Here is a 27,135-nt window from a genome sequence, read left to right as displayed (position 1 = left end):
GGCTTTATGTAGAATCCTTTATCATAGCCTGATGTCTAATTGCTTGTTTTAACCAATCAAGCATCACTATATATCCTTGTGTCTAGTTTACTAGCCACTTTGTTCTGTGCTGGTGACACTTGTGACAGATAATCAACTTTATTTTGTAATTACCACATGTAAAGTTCAATAGGTAATTACTAATTTTCTGTGGCAGTATACTAGAATCACCAGAAACATTTGTTAAAACACATGGAGTTTTTGCGGTGGTGCTGGTAATTTACATTTCTAAAAGTTGGCAGGAGTTGCTGATGCTGCTGGTCTGGGCACCATACTTTGAGAAGCCCTGGTCTACAGTGGACCAGATGCTGTGTGAGAGAGAAATCAGTGTGGGATGTGGTCCCTGGCCTTAGAGAGCCTGCCTTTGGTTTGGGATCTGCCTTCTCCGTGAGGGTAGACCTAAGTTGAGACCCTGCAGGCAAGGTGCCAAAATGAGTATTTGAGAATATCAGAGCAGGGAAAAATCTTTCTAGCTAGGAAGTCAGGAAGCTTTTACAGAACTCTTGTGGTCATTTGAGGTAAGTGCTTAAGGATCAATGAGTAGCACATTTTAGAGAGGAAAATACTTTGATGATGATGTGGAGGTGGAAATGTCACAAGGCAGCTTCATTAGGTGCCAAGTAGCTCATCCCTTTGAGTTGGGCGGTATTATATGTTGGTAATGTCAAACAAGGTTTGGAAAATAATTGAGCTAAGATTGAATTGGACTTTGAATAATACAGAGTAAAGCTTTCATTAGAGGTAGCTAGCCATTGACAGGCCCTATCTATTTCAGACTGGTGGTGAGCTGGAGTGAGGTGGGGAGGGGAGAGAATTTATAAAGAGGTAATTAGCTGGAAGGTTTAGCCCTTGTTGCATTCTTTTGCTGTCAGCCCTTGGGCTTTTTTTCCCTTCTCTTTTTGGTGGGAAATTGATCTTGAAAACTGACTGATGATGTTTACCAATAGTAAACCATTAGGTGATTACCAGTAGCTCACTGGTAATCTTGACAAGATTAACAATGATTTTTTTTTTTTTTTAATTCCTGGGACCTAAAAAATAAAATAAAAGTTCTGGTGGGGGACGGGGGAAAGGTGGGTTCTAAGATGCAAAAGTTTGAAAGAGTTGGTTCGAGTGCAACTAATGAGAACTTTTGTATTGTAGTTGGATGCCTTATTTGGGAGGAAGATTATTTGGATTTTTGGCTTCAGTCTTATAGCAGAGTGATTTCTTTTCTAATGGAATAAAACTGACAGTGTTGCAGGGATCATTTAGTGTTTTGGCCAAGTCCCTGTTTAGATACTGTAACATGAGGTTATTCATATGGATTATGAGATTAATGTGACCTCTAAAAATATAATATCCTTAGTAAGCCCTCGTGTTTCTTTTAAGATTTAAAGGATATTACCACTCTTAAGCCCAGAAAATAAAAATTGATAAAAAATTAATTCACCAAGCAATAAATAAATGTGCATTTTCCTCACATTCTTAATTGTTTTACTGCTCTTTGTTCTTGGACTAAATTCAGTGCAATTCTGTTTTTCCATCAGAAATCAGATGCATTTTGATCTGTATAGATAAAGAGAAAACTTACTATGTAATCTTGACTAAGAAATGCAGGCATGCATACTTGTTATTATCTTGGACATAAATAACTGCATGTGTTTCTTAAGATTTTAATTCTCATACATTTATTATTGTGGTTGGAGTTCCCTTGTGTTTATGCTTTGAAAAGTTTTGTTGCTTTCATGAAACTGCCAAGTTAAATCATGATATCTTCTTGAATTTTAGGTACTTACACTGTGAAATTTTATGATGGAGTAGTTCAGACTGTCAAACATATTCATGTCAAAGCTTTTTCCAAAGATCAGGTGAGAAATGTGGTTTTGTGCTTTGTGGTATGAATAATACTAACATTGTAGTTTTGTTTCTCAAATACAGACATTTGAGAAACATTTGTTCTCAAAACATTCATTTTTACATTTGTTTATGATGGCAAAGTCTTTGTTTCCTTCACCTGACACAATTTCACTAGAAAGCCATACACAGGTTTTCAGAAATTATTAATATTTGTGTCTCTGCCATTTCCTGTTACATGTATTCCTTATCTTTTCTCAAACCTCTTTGGGTTATTATTCTTTTTTTCACTCTCCCTGTGCCATATCCCTAGAGCTGTTACTTATCATAGGGAACTTGCTAATGTTTGAGGAAGCCTAAAGTGTATTTTCTCCTCCTCTAACTTTGTCCTTCAGCTCAGGACCATGACTTGGTGGTTTCAGAACTATGGTTTGGCTTGAATTTGGCAATTACTTGTGCTAGATATGCCTGGTTTAAAAATTATACTTCCTGTTGTCCCAGTCACCACACATAGTTTGCTTGAACATGGGACAGGAGTTTTGATATTGGAAATAGGAGCTATCTGGAAATGTTGTCTACTCTTTTCATACTTTTTCCCCCTTTAGTCTTTTTCATGTTTATGCCTAAATGAAATAGGTGAGGGGAAAGCAAGATCAAAATTTGAATATTGATTTCTTAAAACTTCTGATTGTTACTAATTGTTACCTCTATGGGTAGTTGTTGATGTGACAGTAATTTGGTGATGCTGGAGCTTGTTGGGTCTTTTCTTATGATCAAATACTTCTACTTATCACAAATTTTAGTAAATTCTTCTGTACATATACTTGGTGATTTCAAAGGATTGTGATACGTAATATCTTTCATTTTTTTGATAAATGATATCTTTAAAAGGTAGCCTTAATGTTTTTGCCTTTTGCTAGCCTTCCTTTTCAGAAAATTGAAACAGTTATAAAGCTTTAGCCCTGAAGGTGTTTTCTCTGTGATTATTTGCCCCTCTGGCATCTAAGGAGCTACTGTATAGTACTCTAAAATGTTATTTTATGGAGTGCCTGGCTCAATCAGAATATGTGACTCTTGATCACAGAGTTGTGAGTTTGAGCCCCACATGCAGTGTAGAGGTTACTTAAAATTTAAAAAATAAATAAAGTGTTATTTTGGCCTTAAATTTGGCAATTTTTCTATTGAGTTTGTGGAATGAGTTAATATAGATAGAGGACTATATTAGTAACTTGTTCAGAATTGTCAGATTGTATCTAGAACCTCCCCAAATGGAAGTCTAGATAACAGTCAGCTGTTTACTCTGCCACACTTGAATAAATTGGTAGCACTCGTGGGGCTTTGGGTTTGAGATGAGCACCTTACCCAGTGTGGATTTGTGGGTGCTTCTGTTCCCAATCCCCAGCTATCCGTGAGTTTCTCACCTCACCTCCAACCTGCAAGGTGGTCAGGTATAGGCCCATGGTTCCTGCTTGTGTTTGTGTTTTTCTTCCAAGACAGCATTGTATTTGGGTAAATGACTTCTCAGTTCTCTTTAACTCTAAGAATCTAGGGTTCTTTTTATTATTATTTTTTAAAATATGCTTTTCTCTTTTAATCCCCTCCCTGCTTCAACTCTTAAAAAAGTACCCAAAAATTAAATACAAGGAAGCTCAGAGAGCCAAGATAAGCTAGCCCAAGATTAGCAGTCTTCCTTCCACAGGGGCCAAAGTATGGATGCTGAGTCTCCATTCTGCCTAATGGTAAAAGCTGGTGCAGAATAAAGTCGTTCCAGACAGGAGTAACCCGGCCCCCAGGGCCTTTCTGCAACAGGGCACCCCTAACAGGGCCAGGCTATGTAAGAAGTGGTGTTTGTTGGCCTTGTCGAAGAGCTCCTTCCCCTAGGCATCTGGAAACTGGGGGTCCTGCATCTTGTAGGAGGCCAAGCCTAAGGCCTCCGGCTCTAGTCAAGCTGGTGGAAAGTAGCCCCTGGTCTGGCCATGGCAGTGGATGGTCATGCATCTCCAAAGCTTTACCTTTTTAAAAATATCTGTCACAGACAACTTTTAAAGCTTTCTTCATGTATTATTAGAATAGATTGAGGTTTTTTTCTGTGTCATCATACTCCTCTAAATGTTTTGATAATTTATATATTAGAAACATTTTTTTGAAGTTATAAAAATAATACATTAACTGTAGAAAATTTGTAAACTATAGAAAAGCACAAAGAAAATAAAAATGATATAATTCTGTTGTCTAAATACAATTGCTTTTAGCATATTGGTGTATATCCTGTGTTTTTTGTTAAATATATTTTCAAAACTGGGGTCATATAGTGTATTACTGTTCTACATTTTGCTCTCTTTTTGTTCTAAAGGGGGTATATCTTGCTCTTTTAACGAAATAACATTTTCTTAAGTTCTTAATAATGAATGAGAATATGGCTTCTGTAATATGCCTCTAACTGTACTGTGTGTAACCAATTACCTAATGGTCACTTATAAGGATATTTGTAAATCTGGATGTACAAATCCAATTATTCTGTTAGAAAATTCCATTTCTAGGAATTCATTCTAGTTCAAAAGTATAAACTTTTAATCTTTTGACACAAACTGGTAACATGTTTTTTTCTCTCCACCAGGGTGGTTATAATTTGTAGTTCTGCCAGCAGTTACTGAGGAGTGCTTGTTCTCAAACCTGCTTTCAGAAAATTTGGGGGCTTGAAAAAATATTTCCTTCTAGGCTCTAATCACAAGGATTCTCCTTATTATTTTTCCTGATGAGACAAATTAGACATTTATTCCCTGAATATTTAGGCACTGCTTCCAGCTTTAGGGAGAGATCTGTGTGTCTTGTGTGTGCTAGGTGCTGGGGATTCCACGTGAACATGATATGGTGGTTCTCTAGAGGTCTTGGAAGAGAGATACATACACAAACTTAATTGTAGTTTTAGAAAGTCCAGAGCTTTCAGAGCTAGATTTATTATGAGACAGTTCTTCTAGGACACAGGTTTTTAGAATGAATTCTTTAAAAAGTTATTTAGGAGGAAAGTAACCAAGAAGTAGTACTTCTGTCCAGTGGACAAAAACTTAGTAGTTTAGGAGCACAGTAGGTACCTTTGTTGGATTGGGCACAGTCTCTACCTCTTTGAGGAAACAAAGACCCTGCTTCTGAGTTGGACAGTCTTTATAGCTTTCCTGTTCAGCCTCCAGTTACTAGTTTGTGTTCTTCTCTACGCAGGGCATTAGCATCCACTGGCAAACTGACCCGGGCCTCTGAAAGGCCCTGGGTCTGTGTAGTCATGTTTGGGATGAGAAGGGTGTAGCTTGGAGGCATTTTCTTAGAATACCTCTGTCAGAAAGATTGCTTTGCAGAAGAGGTCACTGGGGTATTTGTCCCTTTAATTATCTAGTGACTTATTAATCAAAATATGGGAGATCACTCTATCTCAGAAAGAATTGAACATGACCTTTTTTTAAAATTCAGGATCGGTTCTCAAGCTTCAGAGTATGGATGGATATTTTTAGTGGTTCTTCCCATTATGTGACATAGCATATGTCTTGTTTTAATTTGTCTTCATAAGTTTGCAAAAAAAAGTCATCTGATTTAATATTTGCAAGTAATCACAAAGTGTGTTTCATCGCTATTTTGCTCATTTTAGAATATTGTGGGTAATGCTAGGCCTAAAGAAACAGATCACAAAAGTCTTCCATCATCTCCTGATAAACGAGAGAAGTTTAAAGAGCAAAGAAAAGCCACTGTCAATGTGAAGAATGACAAAGAGGACAAAGCCTTAAAGACAGAAAAGCGACCCAAGCAGCCTGATAAAGAAGGAAAGTTAATCTGTTCTGAAAAGGGGAAGGTGTCTGAGAAAAGCCTTCCCAAGAACGAGAAGGAAGATAAGGAGAATATTTCAGAAAATGACAGAGAGTACTCTGGAGATGCTCAAGTGGATAAAAAACCTGAAAATGACATTGTGAAGAGTCCACAAGAAAACTTGAGGGAGCCAAAACGAAAACGAGGCAGGCCCCCTTCCATAGCTCCTACTGGTGAGTTTACTAGGGGGGGTTGGTGTCTGTATTGGGCAATGCCAGTGTTTTCTTCTGTGACTCTTGGTAGTTCTTTATCACTTCCATACTTCAGTTCTTCATTTTTGTGACTGACTTTGAATCATCCTGTGATCTGAAAACAAGTTGTGTCTGTGGAGTTGGATTTTAAGGGAGGCATGTATCCAGATGAATGTAAGTTGGAAAACATGTCCTTGACTACTAAGCTTCTGGGGTGGTACATAACTGTTCACTAGATGCTTCAGCTTATATGGTAAAACCTAGTAAGCTAAGGCCTTTTCCCTGTGCCTATTTGAATGATCTCAGTTTAAGTAAGCTTAGTAGAACCAGGGATTAGGAAATAATAATTTTCCTGAGAGACCTGAAAGAGAAGAAGTAATTAGATGTGGGTTCTTGACAAAGGCTGGATTAAAGAACACTGGACCTAGGGGAAACATGGGTGCGTTGTGAAGTTGAACTCTCTGGAGAGTGATTATGAATTGGACATTTTCACAGTCTAAATAAAAAATTGAGATGGCTAATTGGTAAAAGTTAAAAGGTACAGATTTAGGAAAGAATGTATAGCTATTTTAAAAAGTTGAAATTTGGAATTCTTCAAGAACAACCAACAGTAAAACACGTCCTGAATTTCTTCCTAGGTCAAACACTCCTTCTCTAGATCAGTTCAGTGGCATGAAGAACCCTTAGGATTGCTAGAGTGAATGCAGACTATGATAATCTGGCAGTGGGCTTCACACATTCTTGCTTGCATATCTCCTACATGAATATTGAAAAACTGAATCCTTTAGTACATTTTAGAGTGATATCTATTTTTCTCACAAGTTTAAATAGCTGCAAATGATATACTTAAGACATAAAATATGACATAAAATAGATTTTCATTAAAACTGCAGAACTAAAAAAAAAAACAAAAAAACTGCAGAACTACAGAGTTAGCTCATTCATTGGTCCTGCATGATGTGAAATATGAAGTGAGTCCTATCAATCCAGGCAGCTACATCAGACTTAATTTCTATGGGAAAAAAGTCTGCCTTAATTTACTTAAAATAAATATTAGTACTCATTCCCAGGAGACAGCCTTCTCACATCTGAGTTTGATTTTTAAGTTTTATTGAGTGATAGCAAAGGGATAGTACAAAGCTCCTGAGGAGGGAGGGGACCCAAGAGGGATGCCCTCACATCTGTGTTCTAATTTTAAGGTAGGAAATTAGATATAGATTGATTCCTTCCCACATGAATTAAGCCACCTCCATCCTTCAGTTGTTGTAACTGAGTTTTGCTCTCAAAAGCTGAGCATGCTGGAATTGTCTCTAGGCCTAATTATGGCCTAGACCTGCAATACCCAGTATGGTAGTCACTAGCCACATGGGGCTGTTGAGCACTTGAAATGTGGGTGGTCTGAATTGAGATGTGCTGTGAGTGTAAAATATACTCTGGAATTCAAATACTAGGTACAAAAAGAAGTAAAATATCTTATTAATAATTTTTTATGTTGATTACATGTCAAAATGGTTTTGGCTGTATTGTGTTAAATAGAATATATTCTTTAAATTCACTTTTCAAAGTAAAAATTTGAAAATTGCACATGTGACTTGCATTTGTAGCTCTTGTTATGTTTCTGTTGGACAGCACTGACCTCAATTCACTGGCTTTCTCCACGGGGTTCTGGGAGAGAATTAAACCCCAATTGCCCAAGGCATCCATAATGAATTGACTTCTTTTCCTTGCACTGAGAATGGTACTAGTTTTTTTTTTTTTTTTTAAGATTTTATTTATTTATTCATGAGAGACACACACAGAGAGGTAGAGACATAAGCAGAGGGAGAAGCAGGCTCCTTGTGGGGAGCACAATGTGGGACTTGATCCCAGGATCCTGGGATCACGACCTGAGCCGAAGGCATATGCTCAGCCACTGAGCCACCCAGGTGCCTGGAGAATGGTACTAGTTGTAAACCATACTTGGGAGAATTGAGAAACATCCTTTGAGTTCCGTGTTCAAATGAGGGACTCCAGTGGACAAAGTCTGGAGGTTTTAAACCCCCGGGCAGTGTACCAGGATAATATGTAGGATGAATGTTAGGCAGGTGTTTTGTTTTGTTTTGTTTTTTTTAATCTATTCATTCATGATAGACATAGAGAGAGAGAGAGAGAGGCAGAGACACAGGCAAAGGGAAAAGCAGGCTCCATACCAGGAGCCCGACGTGGGACTCGATCCTGGGACTCCAGGATCGCGCCCTGGGCCGAAGGCAGGCGCCAAACCGCTGAGCCACCCAGGGATCCCCTAGGCAGGTGTTTTTAATTAAGTGGGAGAAGGGCATTTATGTAAGGAGGGGTAGAAAATGAAAACTGGTAGAAGTATGATGTGTCCTCATCTCAGCTTTGGAAAACATATATATGGGAATTGAGTGCTCTGAAATGGATTCCTCTTTAGCTGTTCATGCTGTGGCTTGTACCCTTGGGAAAATATGTGCTGGGGTCGTTGTACTCAACTTTGCCAACTGCTCCTTTGAAGCCACATTACTTTGCTCAGATTGAAAAAGTTGGGGGGGGGCATTCAGTTTATTGCTTTCATTGTGTAAGTGTAAGATTTCATGCCAGATAGGATTGATATAATAGAGAAATGGTGTTTTCCAGGTTTGCTTGAGGCATTTGTCCCCAGTCAGAATCTCTGGAATTGTTAACATCCTTCCTAGATGATTCTTACCATAAGAAGAGTTTGGGAAACACTAATGTTCTGTGTAAGCCCTGGTTCGTATGTGGTATCAAAGTGAAGAATGCTAATCAAATATCTTATATGTAGTTCAAATCTCCTTTTGAAATTGTTTGGAATAAGTTCGTTGACCCAGTAGAGCATTGGGCTCTCTAAATTTATAGATTTGATTGGAATAGAATCTGAGCTATTTAGGGAGAGTTGTTTGTATTTGTGTTTAATTTGGAATGTGTATGATTTCCAAGTTCTCACCACTTGGAACAAAATAATGTTGGCACATTGGGAATAATTGAATACAGGAAGAGCCAAAGAGTTCAGCATACTCATTAGGTTTGCCTCCTCAGACCTCAGGCCTGTCTCTTTTTGGGCCTTTCAACATGGCCTATCTCAAGCTACTGGGCTTCAGTGGAGTCGTCTTCCCCATTCCCCAAACCCACAGCCCTCTGTGCCCCACTCTACCCCTTCCCCCTTTCTTCCTCTTTCTCCCTTCAGCCTTCATTAGACCCCTTAGCCCTGCCTTCCCCCCAAAGCTTCCTAGTTTCATTTCTTTTGTTTTTTTCTTCTGTTTTTTTGGATTCTCATCTTTTATGACTGGGAGAGTTTCCTAAATGTTGGGTTTCAGGGGTGCCTGAGTGGCTCAGTTGGTTGAGCGTCTATGCCTTTAGCTCAGGTCATGATCCCAAGGTCCTGGAATCGAGCCCCATATTGGGCTCCCTACTCAGCAGGAGACTGCTTGTCCCTCTCCCTCTGCCCCTCCCCTCTCATGCTGTTGGTCTGTCAAATAAATAAATAAATAAATAAATAAATAAATAAATAAATAAAATCCTAAAAAAACTGATGAAAAGGGCAGCCCAGGTGGCTCAGCGGTTTAGCGCTGCCTTTAACGCAGGGCATGATCCTGGGGGCTTGGGATCGAGTCCTGTGTCGGGCTCCCTGCATGGAGCCTGCTTCTCCCTCTGCCTGTGTCTCTGCCTCTCTCTCTCTCTCTCTCTCTCTCTGTCTTTCTCTCTGTCTCTCATGAATAAATAAATAAAATCTTTAAAAAAATATTGATGAAAAAATATTGGGTTTAAAAATAGTGAGTACTAGCCAAGGATTTTGTTTCTGCACTGCTAAATTATGTCAGAGCTGGATTTGTTGGGATCAGCAACCTTGCTAACTATCAAATAGCATAGGCATCTGAGATTTTTCTGGAATTGTTTTTAAGAGCTTATAAATGTTGACATTCTGTTTGGTCCCTCATAACTAAAACCAATGCCAAGCTAACTAATTTAGCAAGTAGAGATTGAAAACAATACTCAAGCTGTAGTCCCAAGTATACATCTTAGGAATTAGCCTGAATACTGGATTTCCTGAGTATTGGATAAATCAAGTTTTTTTCTATTAAGATTTTTAAAAAAAGATTTCATTTATTTATTTTTTTATGAGAGAGAGAGAGAGAAGCAGAGACATAGGCAGAGGGAGAAGCAGGCTCCATGCAGGGAGCCTGATGTGGGACTCGATCCCAGAATTCTGGGATCATGCCCTGAGCCAAAGGCAAATGCTCAACCGCGGAGCCACCCAGGCATCCCTGGATAAGTCAAGTTTTGATGGTGATAAAAATTACTTTTTTATTGGCCTTGCATCTTCATATTTTAAAGTAGTCATGTTGGGGGTGCCTGGGTGGCTCAGTCAGTTAACTGTCTGCCGTTGGCTCAGGTCATGATCCCAGGGTCCTGGATGGAACCCCATATTGTAGGGCTCCCTGCTCAGGGGCATTCTGCTTCTTCCTGTCCCTCTGCTACCCCCACCCCCACCTCTCATGCTCTCTCTCTCTCTAAGATAAATTTAAAAAATTTTTTTTAAAGATTATTTATTTGAGAGAGCAAGCCTAAGGAAGGGGCATGTGGAGGTGGGGGCGGGTAGGAGGTGGGAGGAGGAGCAGAGGGAGAAGGAGAAGCAGATTCCCGCTGAGCAGGGGGCCTGAAGCAGGGCTGGATCCCAGCACTCCACTCCCAAGACCATGACCTGAGCTGAAGGCAGACATTTAACCAACTGAGCCAGCCAGGCGCCCCTAAATAAATAAAATCTAAAAAAAAAAAAGTAGTCATGTTGGGGCTTAGTATTTTAAAGAGATCTTGGGGTCGTGACTTCAAGTCCCATTTTACCCAATAGAGATTACTTAAATATATAAATAAATCTTAAAAAGGGCGAGAGATGAAGGAGGTCAATCTACAGGGTGTTATTAGCATCTCATAAGGAAGTAGTTTCTTACCCATTACACTTCTGATTGTTTACCATGCAAGTGTGTGTGTATGTGTTTTATTTATATATATATTTATATATAATCACGAGGTTTAGACATGAAGAAATTATATAACTTCTTTTGTGTGGTTTTATATACACTATAGCTGTGGATTCAAACTCTCAAACTTTGCAACCAATAACACTGGAGTTGAGAAGGCGGAAAATATCAAAAGGAAGTGAAGTCCCATTAAAACGTCCCCGGCTTGACAAAAATTCATGTGAGTTTCCAGTTTATGTATGTGTGGCTAGAACTTGATGTTGATTGAGTCAGCCTCCCCTGTATTCATGTTTCCTATTCCCTATATATAGGCTCTAATGTTTTTGATCACAGGAGCTAATGTGTATGGTTTGGGTTGGATAAGAAGGAATTTTGCTTGAAGAAAAATAAATCCCAAAGCACAAACTATATTTATGTTGCATTCAGCGGTGTCTCCTTATACTCATAAACTACATTTCCATTGGAAATTTAATGGCTTAGGAAGGGACAGATTTCATATGTTGAATGAAACTTTAGAAATGCTATCTATCTATCTATCTATCTATCTATCTATCTTTCTCTCTCTCTCTCTCTATCTATCTATCTATTTATTTTTAAAGATTTTCTTTATTCATGAGAGAGACACACACAGAGAGAGAGAGGCACAGACACAGGCAGAGGGAGAAGCAGGCTCCACGCAGGGAGCCCGATGTGGGACTCGATCCCGGGTTTCCAGGATCACACCCTGGGCTGAAGGCAGGGCCAAACCGCTGAGCCACCTGGGCTGCCCGAGAAATGCTATTTATTGATAAAAAAAAAAATACTTTGGCTCCAAAAAACAGTATGTGATAGTTCTAAGGCTTTATAAACCTTGTTGACTCTGGAGATTAGTACATAAACTTTTTTAAGTTGGGAAGCCCCAAAATAAAACTTAGTTGTCAAGATTGGAGCAATGACCTTAAAAGAGATTTTCAGACCATGAATAAGGATGATTCTATCCTGGCCAGAGGGACTGCCTTTACTCAAGACTATAAATTAAAAGAGGATATTTCCTTTTACCACTGGTTTAATATTCTGGAAGTTTCTATAAAGCTCTTATGGAGGTAATCAGCCCAGAAATCTGTAATAGCAGAGTTATTTCTTCTTGGGTTTTTGACTATAATTCTCTTAATGGTTTATAGCCCAGGAAAAGTCAAAAACCTATTCGGAAAACACTGACAAAGACTTAACAAGGAGACGGTCCTCCAGGCTGTCCACTAATGGGACGCACGAGATCCTAGATCCTGACTTGGTTGTATCAGATTTGGTTGATACTGTTAATACTGACCCTTTGCAAAACACATCATCCAATACCAAGGAATCTGAAGAAGGTGAGTCAGTTTGTCCTAGAATTGTCTTGCTAGCTTGTCTGTCTAGTGAGAACCAATCTAAATCATTGTATACTGCCTTCTACAAGTTTTAGATGGTGTTGAAATTAAGATTTTGAATGGGTTGCAGTATTTTTTATACTGTTCTTCATTGGTGATTCAATAGACAAACTTTCTGTACATGTTTGTGATTGCTTTTACTTGTATATGTCTGAATGTTGGGCTGGAGGTATAGTACTTAAAGAGTCCTCTGTGTTTCTGGTGCCATCTCTCTCCAGTGCTTCTGCCTTTTTGTCAACACTTCCAGAAAATCCTCTATTTGCTTTGATCTCCTATTGGACTTTTTCTTTGAGATGCTCATAGCTCTGGCTATATGTGCTGGAACCTGTGAATGTATTCTTTTGTGCTGTGAGGTAAATGGCTTCCTCTAAAAAGTCTCTAGATATCTTAGTCTGCTGTAGAACTTTTGGTTGATTATATATATATGTTCCCTAGGCTTTCTTTTTTTCTTCTAGGTCAGTTGAAATCTCCTTTGGAAGCTGGCCAGGTCTCATCTGCATTGACTTGCCACTCCTTTGGTGATGGATTGGGGGCTGCAGGCTTGGAGTTGAACTGCAAGTCAATGGGAGAAAACAGTATGAAGACAGAACCGACTTCTCCTCTTGCTGAGTTACAAGAGATTTCTACTGTGGCAGGTTCCTATTTAGTGTTAACTTAATCCTCTTCTACATATACTTTGGCTTCTGCTTTGATTGTGAATTTAAAGAAATGGACTTTTTTAATGCTGTTTTTTTCTACCTTATCATGCTATATCCTTTTCATTTCTGATATTGTTAGTGTTCCCTCTCTTTTGATAAGTATAGCTAGAGATTTATGAATTTGTTGATGGTTTCAAAGAACCAATGTTTTACCTTAATTTCAGTCTTTTTAAAATACTATTGATTTCTCTTTTTTTATTTTTTATTTTTTTGGTTTTTTAAAAATTTCTGTTCTGATCTTATTTTTCTTCCTTTACATTTCCTAGAAACTTAGGTCACTGGTTTTAGATCTTCTTTTCCAGTATTAGCATTTAAAGTTACAAATTTCTGATTAAGCACTGCTTTACCTACCTCCTACAAATTTTGATGTTGTATTTTCATTTTCATTCAATTCAAGGTCTATTGTGATTTATTTGTTGATAATGGGTTACTTTGAAGTGTGTGGTTTCATTTCTAAGTATTGCAGTTTTTAGAGATACCTTATTACTGATTTGTAGTGTAATTCCATTTTGGCTAGAGAACTTACTTTGTAGGATTTCAGGCTTTTAAAATTTGTTGGGACTTATTTTATGGCTCAGCATATGATCTGTCTGGGTGAATGTTCCATATACACTTGAAAGAAAAAAATGTGTGTTCTGCTATTATATATCTGTTCTATATATGTCAGTTAGGTCAAGGTGATTGATATTTTTCTAACGTATATCTTCATTGATTTTTTTTTTTTTAATCTTATTCTATCAATTACCAAGAGAGGGATGTTAAAATCCTCTGACCATGATTGTGGATTTATTTGTCTATTTCTCCAAAGAATTCTGTCAGTTTTGCTTCCATGTATTTTGAAGTTTTGTTATTAGGGGCATAGACATTTATCATCGTTGTGTCCTCTGGATGAATTGTCCTCTTTGTAAATGTGAAATATGCTATCTTTGGTAATAGGCTTTGACTTGAAGTCTGCCTTATGTGATACTACTACAGGTATTTTTGCTATCTTTTGCTTTCTGTATGCATGGTGTACCTATTGCTGCCACTTTTCTTTCAACGTAACTGTGTCTTTAAATTCAAGGTGTGTCCTTTGTAGATAGTATGTACCTAGTTGGGTTTTGGTTTTTTTTTTTTTTTAATTTTTATTCATTTGTGATAGTCACACAGAGAGAGAGAGAGAGAGGCAGAGACATAGGCAGAGGGAGAAGCAGGCTCCATCCACCGGGAGCCCGACGTGGGATTCGATCCCGGGTCTCCAGGATCGTGCCCTGGGCCAAAGGCAGGCGCTAAACTGCTGCGCCACCCAGGGATCCCGGATTTTGGTTTTAACTGCAATGTGTAGTTTGTTTACATTAAATGTAATTATTGATATTGCTGCTTTTAGATCTACCACTTTACTTTTTGTTTTCTGTTTACCCTGTGTCTTGTTCTTTTCCATCTTTCCTGTTTTTTTAGGTTAATTGATTTCTTTTTCAAATTTCATTTTAATTTATCTATTAGCTATACTTCTTAGGATTTGTTTTAGAGGTTACTGTACGGATTATGATATATATCCTTAACTTTTCACAGTTTACTTTTAATATTGAACCACTTTATATAAAATGTGTAGCCCATTAATCCTTCCCTCTTTTTTTTTTTTTTTTTTAAATTTTTTTAAAATTTTATTTATTTATGATAGGCACACAGTGAGAGAGAGAGAAGCAGAGACATAGGCAGAGGGAGAAGCGGGCTCCATGCACCGGGAGCCCGACGTGGGATTCGATCCCGGGTCTCCAGGATCGCGCCCCGGGCCAAAGGCAGGCGCCAAACCGCTGCGCCACCCAGGGATCCCAATCCTTCCCTCTTTTATGTTCTACCTGTCTCATGATATATCTATGTATGCTGTAAACCCACAATACAGCCTAATAATTTTTGCTCTTGATAATTGTGTATTATAAAGATGAGGAAGACAAAAGAGGCTTATGTATGTACATATTTACCATTTCCAGTTCTACATACCTTCCTGAAGATTTCTTTTCACCCTAAAAATTTTCCTGTAGTTTTTCTTATAGTGCAGGTTTCCTGGTGACAAATTCTCTGGTTTTTGTTTATCTGAACAACTTTAACTTTCAATCTTTTTTTAAAAGATTTTATTTATTTATGAGAGACACAGAGAGAGAGGCAGAGACATAGGCAGAGAGAGAAGCAGGCTCTGTGCAGGGAGTCTGATGTGGGACTCGATCCTGAGACTCCAGGATCATGCCCTGGGCCAAAGGCAGGCACTCAACCGCTGAGCCACCCAGGTGTCCCTAACTTTCAATCTTGAAGGATTATTTCCACTGGGTATAGAATGTTGGGTTTACAGGTTTGCTTTGTTTTGTTTTTCTGCTTAAGTACTGTAAAGATGTTGTTCATGGTCCTCTGGCCTCTGTTTCTGTAGGCAAGTTATTGATCATTCATATTGTTCCTCTGTAATGTGTTATCTTTGGTTGCTTTTAGGATTTTTCTCTTTATCATTGCTTTTTGGCAGTTTGTCTATAGTGTGTGTGTGTGTGCGTGTGTGTGTGTGTGTGTGTGTGTGTGTTTTAACCTGTTTGGGAGTCACTGAGCTTGAATTTGAAAATCAGTGTTTTTCTTCAAATTTCAACCATTATTCTGTGAATATTTTTTTCTGTCTTATTCTTTTGTCTTCCTTTTTTGGTGATTTCACGTTAGAATTAGGTTAGCCTATTTATTTAATTTATTTATTGCTTAAGATTTTATTTATTTATTTATTTTATTTACTTATTTATTCATGAGAGACACAGAGAGAGAGAGAGAGGCAGAGAAACACAGGCAGAGGGAGAAGCAGGCTCCCCATAGGAATCCCTATGTGGGATTTGATCTCAGGACTCCCGGATCACGCCCCTAGCTGAAGGCAGAAGCCCAACCGCTGAGCCCCCCAGGCGTCCCTAGGTCAGCCCTTTTAATACTGGGCCACAGGTCACTAGGACTTGTTGACTTTTCTGTTTTACTTTTTCCCCCCTCTATTTCAGATTGAATAATGTCTATTTTCAAATTCTTTCTTTTCTCAATTCCAATCTGCTGTTAAGCAGATCTAGTGAGTTTTTTATTTCTAATGTTTTTAGTTCTAGAATTAATTCCCTCATCTAGTTAAGCTCATCTAGTGAGTTTTTTATTTCTAATGTTTTTTAGTTCTAGAATTAATTCCCTTTTTTTCCTCTAGATTCTCTGGTGAGACCTTGGAGTCTGTATATTCATTATGAGCATAGTTTCAATAGTTGCTTTAAAGTCAGTGTCTACCAAATTCAACATCTATTATCTTGAAATTAATCTCCACTGATGGAGTTTTCTCTTGCCCACGGATCACATTTTCCCTTTTCTTCATATGTTTAATATTTTGGATTGCATCCCTCCTGCACATGATGTCTGATATGTTGTAGAGCTTGGGTTGTATATGTTCCTCCAAAGAATGTTAATTTCTTTGTTCGCAAAGGCAATTAATTTGGCTGAACTCAGATTCCAGATTCATTCTCCTGCAGTGGGCAGCAGCTGAAACCTCTGCTCAGTTCTTTTAGCTTTTGCTGGGCCGCTTGAAACTGTACATTCAAATCAGCCAGAGATTTAGGCAGAGTTTATATGAAGAAGTTGAGGCCATCCTTTTGTGGCTCTCTTATTTTTAGGACTTTCTCCCTCATTTTCTAGCTGTTGTAGTTGCACTGAACTACTCTCTTATTTCTTCAACCAGTAAGATTAAAGGTTTCTTGAGTTTTAGCTACCAGTGTCACTGACTATAGCCTGCCTTTAGGTGAAAAGCCTTAAAATATGGGAAACTTACTTAGTACCCTTCTCTTATTCCAAATATCCGACTCTTGTTTCTGCTTGCCTTTTGTTGCTCTTTAGTGCCTTTTCATATTTGGTTTATAATTTTTTTCCAGTTTATAATGGTTGTATGCAAAAGGGATGTTCCAATGTGAACTTTTCTAACATGACTAAAAGAGAAAATTTTATGTACTAGACAGCTTAGGAATTTGTACACATTCATGACTACACAGAGGGATTTTTTTTTTCTTTAAATAGTGATTGCTTATTGCATTAATAGCTACTTGGATGTAACATTTCTATAATGTTATATTTGTGGTTAATGTTCAGAGTCCAGGATGGCCCTGAATATGAATAAATCTTGATCTTTGCCTTTTACAGTGAAGAATATCTAAGCCACTTTTTTTGTGTGTATGTGTATTTATTTTTATTTTCCTTTTTAAAAAGCAGTATGAAAGTCATAGATCTACTCATCATAAAAAATGTCAATATAAAGGTATTAGGAGTTAAAGTGAGAAGTGTCCTCTATCTTGCTCTTTCCCCTTGGGTAAACCTCTGTTACTGGTTATCTTTCTCGATCCTTTTCTATATGTTTACATAGGTAGGGAAACAATTAAGATTTTTATTGTTTTTATTTTTTTATTTTATTTTTTTAAAGATTTTTATTGTTTTTAAATACAGTTGGATTAATTCTAGGCTTATTGTTCTCTGACTTATAGTCTTCTTGAGATCTGTCTTTGTCAGTACACCTGTTTCATTCTTTTTATTTTATTTTATTATTATTTTTTTAATTTGTTTTGTTTATGATAGTCACACAGCGAGAGAGAGAGAGGCAGAGACACAGGCAGAGGGAGAAACAGGCTCCATGCACCGGGAGCCTGATGTGGGACTCGATCCCGGGTCTCCAGGATCGTGCCCTGGGCCAAAGGCAGGCGCTAAACCGCTGCGCCACCCAGGGATCCCTGTTTCATTCTTTTTAATGATTGAATGTTAGTGTCTTATAAGAATGTTCCATCATGGGATCCCTGGGTGGCGCAGCAGTTTGGCGCCTGCCTTTGGCCCAGGGCGCGATCCTGGAGACCCGGGATCGAATCCCACGTCGGGCTTCCGGTGCATGGAGCCTGCTTCTCCCTCTGCCTATGTCTCTGCCTCTCTCTCTCTCTCTCTCTCTCTCTGTGTGTGTGACTATCATAAATAAATAAAAATTAAAAAAAAAAAAAAAAGAATGTTCCATCATGTATTTAACCATTTCCCTTTTGATGGACATTTAGAGTGTTTGCTGAGCAGTCAGTATTTCAAACAATGATGCAGTGGTATTCCTTAAGCATATATTTTTGACCACTTGGTGAATAGCCCTTTGAGATAATTTTTTTTAGTGTAATTGCTGGATTTGAAGGAATGCACTTTTTATTTTATTATTATTATTTTATTTTTAAAATGATTTTATTTATTTTTTCATGATAGAGAGAGAGAGAGAGGCAGAGACATAGGCAGAGGGTTGATCCCAGAATTCTGGGATCAGGCCCTGAGCGAAAGGCAGATGCTCAACCACTGAGCTACCCAGGTGTACCAGAATGCACGTTTTAAATGGCATTAAACAAATTACCCTCCAAAAGACCATTCCACTTAATATTGTGACCAAAAGTATGGTAGAGCACATTTTCCCTTGTATCCTTGCTATCTACAGCTATCATTCATATTTTAAGTTTTCTCAAAAAATGTTAACGTTTGGGCAGCCCGGGTGGCTCAGCAGTTTAGCCCTGCCTTCATTCCAGGGTGTGATCCTGGAGGCCCCGGGATTGAGTCCCACATCAGGCTCCCTGCATGGAGCCTGCTTCTCCCCCTGCCTGTGTCTCTGCCTCTCTCTCTCTGTCTCTCATGAATAAATAAATTTGAAAAAAATGTTAATATTGGAAACAAGACTTCATTTTTTAAGTTATGTGGGGTTTTTTATTTTTACTTATTTATTTATTTTAAAGATTATATTTATTTATTCATGAGAGACACAGAGAGAAAGCAGAGACATAGAGGAAGAAGCAGGCTCTGTGCAGAGAGCCCTGCATGGGACTCAACTCCGGGATCACGCCCTGAGCCAAAGGCAGACGCTCAACTGCTAAGTCACCCAGGCGTCCCTATGTGGGGTTTTTAAATGATATTGAGCAGTTTTTCATGTGTTTATAGAATATTTTTCATCTATTTTTCTTTGAATTTTCTTTGCTCACTTCCTGTAGAGTGGTTTTTACTATTGATTTGCCAGATTTTCTTTGTATACTATGGATACTGATCCTTTGTCTTTTATATGCATTGTACTTTATTTTTTCTTGGTCTATCACTTGTCTTTTACTTTTATTTATTGTAATTTACAATATTGAAATTAAAAATTTTAAATCTAGGGACGTCTGGTTGGCTCAGCAGTTAAGCATCTGCCTTTGGCCCAGGGTGTGATCCTGGAGTCCCAGGATAGAGTCCCATATCAAGCTCCTTGCATAGAGCCCGCTTCTCTCTCTGCTTGTGTCTCTGCCTCTCTCTCTCTGTGTGTCTTTCATGAATAAATAAATAAATATTTAAAAAAATTTTAAATATACTTTATTTTCCTTCAGTATTTAGGAAATATAGTTATGATCATAATATACATCCAATCAATATTATTACATATATATTTTACCAAAGTAAAAAAATCACATTAATTATTATATAAGCCACCCTTTAAAATTTTTCATGAAGGGATCCCGGGGTGGCGCAGCGGTTCGGCGCCTGCCTTTGGCCCAGGGCGCGATCCTGGAGACCCGGGATCGAATCCCATGTCGGGCTCCCGGTGCATGGAGCCTGCTTCTCCCTCTGCCTGTGTCTCTACCTCTCTCTCTCTCTCTCTCTGTGACTATCATAAATAATAATAAAAAAAAATAATTAAAAAAAAATAAAATTTTTCATGAAATCCAAAATGTTTCTCACTGATAGCTCATACCCCTAAGTTCTTAATCAACATTCATCTTTAAAAATTTCTTATTTTGTAAAGTTTGACTTAGGGAGAAGGGAATTAAGTGTAGGTAAATTCTGGCATCTCCTAGGCCTAAGGCCTAAGGGCTTGCAGGGTAGCTGCCTTCTGGACTAAGGCAGGCTTAACAAGAGGAAGACATCGCCTTTTGGAGGATTTAGCCAGAAATGAGCTCTGGAATCAAATCTCATGAGGTTCTATTGATGACATGCTTTTGGACGTGGGAAGTGTTCCCTTGGTAAATATAGGTGGTCTGTAACCTCCCTTTCCAATGTGTGCATGGAGAGTATTGGCTCTGTTATTCTCAAAGTAGAGCTTCTTATGTATGTATGTATGAGCCCAGAGGGAAAATGAAGCTTGAGATTTATGGGTTGCGCATTGTTTCCTGGAGAAGAATATGCTGAGAAGTTCCTTTAGTCAGAGACTTGGGGAAATAGTAAAGGTTGAATGGAAATTGTTTTTCTGCAGTTAGGGCAGGAAAGGTGGGAAGAGATTTTGCTGACGTGGATATGAAAGCTTCGATTGCACATCTTTTTTTGCTCAGTTGGAACACCCTAAGAACCTGCTGAGTACCAGGCACTGTGCTAAAATAAGTAGTGTCACTGATACAAAATCATTAATACTTTGTGCCTGCCTGAAGACCATCTTAAGAGGCATGACATTTAAGCTGAATCTTGATGAATGAATAAGTACTATCCCATGAGTGATAGATGGGCGTTATGTATTTCCAGCAGAGGGAACAGTGTAAGCAAAAGTGTAGCACATTTCCTATTATGTTATTTCATTGGAGAGAAGGTAGTCAATTGAATATTTGATGAATTTGTATTTTGACACTGCATACTTCTAACTTTATTTAATTTTAGCTATCATGTAATCTGTACATTTATATCCTCATTTGTGTTGTACTAAATCTAAGTCTAATTTATATATTTTAACAATGAATATAAGATTTGAAAATCTTTACTTCTAGAAGGGCAAATTCCAAATATTAGGAATAATTTAAATTATAAATAGAAAATTTTACTTTGTTAAAAAGTGAACGACATTTAAATAGTTTTGTTTTTAACAGGACCATTTATAAGACTGACAACATAATGAGTATATGTCATCAGAATTGCATACTTCTTTTTGGATAATTTCAACTTGGGAGGGATGGATTATTTTAAGCCTCTTGTTAAGCCTGCCTTAGTCCAGCTTGGGACTTGGACTTATGACCCTGAGATCAAGGGTCAGACGTCTAACTGACTGAGTCACCCAGATGCTCAAGGGGGATTCTTGACCACATCCCATGTGGTTAACATTAATGCTATAGGAGAGCAGCAAATCTTCACTCCTGGCTCCTCCATGGTGCCTTAGGTTGGTCTTTTGTCCCACTGGGTCCAGAGTGTTATGCCTCAGTCTTGCGGGCCCTTCTTGGGTGTAAACGATCTCCCTTTTCTTTCTCTTTTCTTTCTTTCTTCTTTCTTTCTTTCTTTCTTTCTTTCTTTCTTTCTTTCTTTCTTTCTTCTTTCTTTCTTTCTTTCTTTTTTATGATTTTACTTATTTGCTTGACAGAGAGAGAGCACAAGCACAAACAGGGGGAGCAGCAGAGGGAGAGGGAGAAGCAGGCTCCCCACCAAGCAGGGAGCCCAATGTGGGGCTTGATCCCAGGACCTTGGGATCATGACCTGAGCCAGACAGATGCTTAACCCACTGAGCCACCCAGGCACCCCTGATCTACCTTTTCTTGCTGAGCCTTCTGTTAGGGGGAGGGCTCTTCTCCTCCCAACTTACTTTTCTGTCCGAGAAAAGTAATGGAGAAATGTACAAATGAGGTGGAATTTAATCTCAGAACTTGACTGTTTTGATGTGGAGAGCTCTAGATGACAGCCATGTCCTTATATTTCAGAATAAGCTCTTAAATTATATTGTCACGAGGGTGGTATTATGTTAGACATCCCTTGAAATTGATAATGAACTGTTGTTCCTACATCACTGTAAAATAGGCTATACACATGAGAGAAGTGAGGAGACTAGGCTAGAGGCTAAATCCAGTGCTTCTTTTGAAGTTCACATATTTTGTGGAGTTATGAGTTCTTTCCAAAACACACACACACACACACACACACACACACACAAAAACAAACAAACAAAAAAAACACACACACACATACAGTTTCTATCGTGTCAGTTAATTTAGCTGTTTTTTCTGGTTTGTGGAGAGAACAGAAATAAGGTAAAGGGAGGGTAGGAGAGATGAGCTTTGGGAAGAGATGATGGTAAGATTTCATGTCTTCTTTTGCTTCTTCAGGTTACACACAGGATTTTGTGAGGAATAATTTTGAAACCACTGCAACTAACTAAAGCACTGGCCCATTTTTCTAAGCGAGTTTATAGCAATGGTAGAAGTCAAATAACCTTGAATTTGAGCTAGGATGAGTAAGTGCTCTAAGCTATTTGCTTTGAAAACTTAGAAACCAGAGGAGAATATAGTTGAAATTCTTCTACTTGGGTAGGCATTTGTTGAGCAGTTCTGCTGCTTGGTAGGCATTTGTTGTAAAATAAAATTATTAGAGTGGATGCCTTTAGAAGTTCAGAGATTTCAGATTATTCTCTAAATCTGGGCCCAACCTTGGCTATTCACAGATTACCAGAGCTTTATGAAAATGGGCTGTAGTCCATTCGTTTGTTTTAGTCAACAAATACTTAGTGCCATTTAAGTGCCAGACTATTCTAACCATGGTTTAGATTCAAATTGTGGTTTAGATTCTAACCCACAGTCTTGATATGTTGTCAGTTATAAAATGATTAGGAAGTTATTTGTCACTAAAGTATTGAATGTTTACAAATGCTTTACTTGTGAGTTAACCAGGCATGTTTTAGAGTAATGCCTATAATAGTTTTTGTAAATGATTTATTTTAAAATTAATCAGATCCTCTTTAATGTAATGCCTACAGTAGTTTAGCTTTCATCCACTTGTGTTCTCCATGTCATCTTGAGTAGGAGAGAACTAGGGTTATAGCCATTGTAGTCTGGGAAATTGTAAGTGTCTATGGTTTGCCATCAGGCATTTATGTACTGGTAGAGAATTGCTTGAGAATTAATTGTTCTAGGACTAGAAAAATGAATGAGATGTCTGGTCAGTGTTCTAGGTCTTTCTAGGGGAAGTGATAAGACTGCAGGTGCCTATAATATGAGTAATAAATACTTAAAATTATGGGGTAGAATACTGGTGGTAATAGCATATGCTTGCCACATGAAAGTTGAACTCAGGACTCACTTCTTGAGCCCTTAGTATATGCCCAGGAGCTTTGTACTCTGTTGAGTATACAGAGATGAATGGGACACTCTTGTTCTTAGTGTTCATTAAATGCTATTTGAATCTGACTCTGGGAGAGAGATGATATTGAGGTTGGTGGTTTGGAGGCAGGGGTAGAGGAAGGTGGTACTTTCACAGGGCCTTGAAGGATGAGTAGCAATTTGGCATTTAGAGATGGAAGCAGAGCAGCGTCAACTGCATAATCATAGAGTCTTTTCTGAGACTGTTAGGTGTGCTTTCTGACTTAATTGCAGGCTTTCTGTATGGTTAAGGCTGAGCAGATAAGTTACTGCCAAACTAAGGTCAGTTGCTTTAAAGAGTTGATGAGACTAGTGACAATGCCTCATTCTCAGATCGGAAGGATAGCCCTGAAGTGTTCATCTGGATCTCTCTGTTGGTAAGGTTGCTTTCCTCCTACTTAGTTATTATTCTTTGGCCTTAAGGTATTTTAAAGTATTTTTTTTCTGAATTATTTGAAAATAAATTACAGACTTCTACTTCAAAATACTTTGGTGTATATTTATTTCTTATATTACCATAATATAATTATCAAAATCAGGACCTTATTCAAACTTGAGCAGAGATTTTGTTGGTACCTTTTACGTTATTTATGGAAGTGATCTTGTCTTTTCAGTATACTCTTTTTTGATAACTTGCTTTTTTATGTTCATGAATTTGAAAAGAAGTCCAGAGAAGTACAAGAATAATAAAACCAACATTCATGTCTCCAAAAGCCCAGAACTGTTGGTATTTGTTCATGCATGCAACAGGTCCTTACAGTAGCCTGCAGTGACCCTGCTTCTTCTGGCCACCTGTTATCTCTCCCCACTCTCTCCTTCTGCTGACTCTGTTCCAGCCTCATGGCTTCCTTGCTATCCTGCAGACACAGCCGATGTGCTCTTATCTGTGGGCTTGTCTTTGTCACACTTCTACTGAATACCTTTTACACCTGACCAGAGCAAATAGATCCATTGGAAGACTTGTTTCATCAGTTCAGTAGTGGGTAATATTGAATTAATTTGGTCTTTCATTAAATTACTTCAAGTAAATCAAGCCAATTACTCGACCATTTCTTATGTACCAAAACTTTTTATTTTATTTTTTTAAAGATTTTATTTATTCATTCATGAGAGACACAGAGAAAGTGGCAGAGACAGGCAGAGGGAGAAGTAGGCTCCTCGCAGGAAGCCCTATGTGGGACTTGATCCTAGGATTCTGGGATCATGCTCTGAGCCTAAGGCAGACACTTAATTGCTGAGCCACCCAGGTGTGCCTGTACCAAAATTTTGATGGGGAGAAAGGAAAGCTGGAAAAGGTTAAGAACACACAGAAAGTTGAATAACCAATCACTTTCACCTCAGGAAGACACTTACTTGTAAGAATGGACTGTCCTTGGAGCACCTGGGTGGCTCAGTGGTTGAGCATCTGCCTTTGGCTCAGGTTGTGATCCCAGGGTCCTGGAATCGAGTCCCACATTGGGCTCTCTGTGGGGAGCCTGCTTCTCCCTCTGCCTATGAATCTGCCTCTCTTTTGTGTCTCTCATGAATAAATAAATAAAATCTTTAAAAAAAATGGACTATCCTGGATACTTCAGTTGATAGATGGTGAATTGCATTATGGATTGATTGTCCAGCTTCAATATTTCTAGAGCTGCCATAATGTTGAACAACTCTTCAAAATTTCAAGTAAGTCCTGTTTTTTGATGCAGTGATTCTTTTTCTAAGATTCCTGTTGGATATGGGAATGAAAAATATCAACATGTATGATCAAATAAAGAATCTGCTTTGAAAATTAGTGTGAAAAAATATTTTTAACTATGTTTTCTAAAAAATTTTAAATTAAATCACTTCAATTACTCAATTTTTTTCATGGAAAAACATAACATATCAGGAAGTCATCCCAGACTCTATGATTTAGTATGATCATCATTTTTGAGTAATAAGGAGACAACAGTGAAGGGTTTTTCTTAATGTTTGGTTTTTATTTTATTTTATTTTATTTTATTTTATTTTTTATTTTTATTTTTATTTTTATTTTTATTTTTATTTTATTTTTATTCTTATTTTTATTTATGATAGTCACACAGCGAGAGAGAGAGAGGCAGAGACATAGGCAGAGGGAGAAGCAGGCTCCATGCACCGGAAGCCCGACGTGGGATTCGATCCCGGTCTCCAGGATCGCGCCCTGGGCCAAAGGCAGGCGCTAAACCGCTGCGCCACCCAGGGATCCCAATGTTTGGTTTTTAAAATAAGATTTCTTACAATCTGAGCACTAAGGTATACTAATTCTTTATGAGTATTAGTTCTTTTTTTTTTTTTTAAGATTTATTTATTTCAGTGAGTGGGTAGGGCGAGGGACAGAGGAAGAGAAAGAACTCTGAAGCAGACTCTCTGCTGAGTGTGGGGCCCGCTTTGGGGCTCTATCGCAGGACCCCAAGATGATGACCCGAGCTGAAATCAAGGGTGGGCCACTTAACTGACTGAGCCAGCCAGGCACACCAGTGAGCATTAGTTCTTCATGAATTTTTGAACTCTGAATTAAGTCGGTTGGGACCTTCCTTTCTTCCTCCCTCCCTCCCTCCCTCCCTCTCTTTCTCTCTCTCTCTTTCTGATTTTACTTATTTATTTGAGACAGAGAGAGCATGAGTGGGGGAGGGACAGAGGAAGAGAGAGAAAGCAGACTCCCTGGTGAGCAGGGAACCTGTTGTGGGCCTCAGTCCCATGACCCCAGGATCATGACCTGAGCCAAAGACATGCTCAACTGACTGAACTACACAGGTGCCCTGGGACCTCAACTTAGTTCCTTATTTGTGTGTCAGAGAGAGGGCACACAAGGAGGGGGAGTGGCAGAGGGTGAAACAGGCTCCCTGCTGAGCAAGGTGTCCCAGGCATTCCTGGGACCTTTATTTGAAGAATTATTTTATAGGGGTGCCTGGCTGGCTCAGTTGGTAGAGCATGTGACTCTTGGTCTCAGGGTTCTAAGTTTGAGCCCCATGTTGGGTGTAGAGATTTCTTAAAAAGTCTTAAAAAATTATTTTATAAAGAATCATTTTGCTGATTTTTTTCCCCCTCATAAATTTCGAAACCACAGCATGCCATGAAAAATTAAAACCAGGGGATCCCTTGATGGCTCAGCAGTTTAGCACCTGCCTTTGGCCCAGTACATGATCCTGGAGTCCCGGGATCAAGTCCCGTGTCAGACTCCCTGCATGGAGCCTGCTTCTCTTTTTCTGTCTGTGTCTCTGCCTCTCTCTGTATGTCTATCATGAATAAATAAATAAAATCTTAAAAAAAAAAATTAAAACCAAGTAAATAAAAAGTGAAACGTCTTCCTTTATATAGATAATATTCTCACTCTCAAGGGAGCCATGGTACAATTTGTTTTATGGCCTTACATCCTTCCAGGCATAGTTCTGGTGCATATACAAACATACATATGCAGGTAAAGCTTTTAAAAAACAGTAGTGGGATCATTTATGGTATTTTTCCGTGTTAGTTCATATCTCCTTTCACAATTACATATAATTTATTGTATGGGTATTCTATAATTTTTTAACTATCTCCTGCTGAAATTCAGACTTATTTCTAATTTTTCAATATTCTGTTTTATAGGCAAAGAGCCTAATATTTGGCAAGGAGGACTTAGCCATAGTTGTACACTTCCTACTGGCTGGTGATACCGGGTCTGTTACTCCCGTCTACCAACCTAGTGCCTAAAGCCATCTGATGAGATGCCGGGTGCTATATAAATTTAGGCATAAACACAGTCCCTGTCTTTAGAGAAATTGCACAGCATGTGATACAACATTCCCTCAACCCTCAAGGGTACTTGTTAAAGCAGTGTGTATACTCTGAGTAAGAGGCTTAGTAGAGTGGCCAGGTTTGAAGAGGAATGTGTGGTACAAGTGATGTCAGTACTCCAGACAGGGTGGTGCCTTTGGAATTATTTAATTTGAGGGAGGAAGATGTGTTGATCTAGAAACAGAATGATGTTGGAGCATGGGCTTAGTGGTGAGTACAGGATGATCTAGAAAGATGGCTGG

At 38.5% G+C, this 27,135-nt stretch overlaps 1 protein-coding gene across 2 annotated transcripts in view; it reads left to right on the top strand.

The window, feature by feature from the left end:
* The window catches only part of PHF20 (PHD finger protein 20), a 150,663-nt gene that overhangs the window by 72,368 nt on the left and 51,160 nt on the right, over positions 1–27,135 (top strand). For both annotated transcript variants that reach the window (XM_026009784.2, XM_026009785.2), the window contains exons 5-9: positions 1,810–1,889; positions 5,513–5,900; positions 11,019–11,132; positions 12,073–12,261; positions 12,774–12,953. In XM_026009784.2, coding sequence (XP_025865569.1) covers positions 1,810–1,889; positions 5,513–5,900; positions 11,019–11,132; positions 12,073–12,261; positions 12,774–12,953 — 951 coding nt within the window. The remainder of the gene's footprint in view (positions 1–1,809; positions 1,890–5,512; positions 5,901–11,018; positions 11,133–12,072; positions 12,262–12,773; positions 12,954–27,135) is intronic.

This window comes from Vulpes vulpes, chromosome 14 (genome assembly GCF_048418805.1).
Source record: "Vulpes vulpes isolate BD-2025 chromosome 14, VulVul3, whole genome shotgun sequence".
Classification (NCBI taxonomy): domain Eukaryota; kingdom Metazoa; phylum Chordata; class Mammalia; order Carnivora; family Canidae; genus Vulpes; species Vulpes vulpes.
The sequence above is the reverse complement of the archived record's forward strand: the minus strand, read 5'-3'. Positions and strand labels throughout refer to the sequence as shown.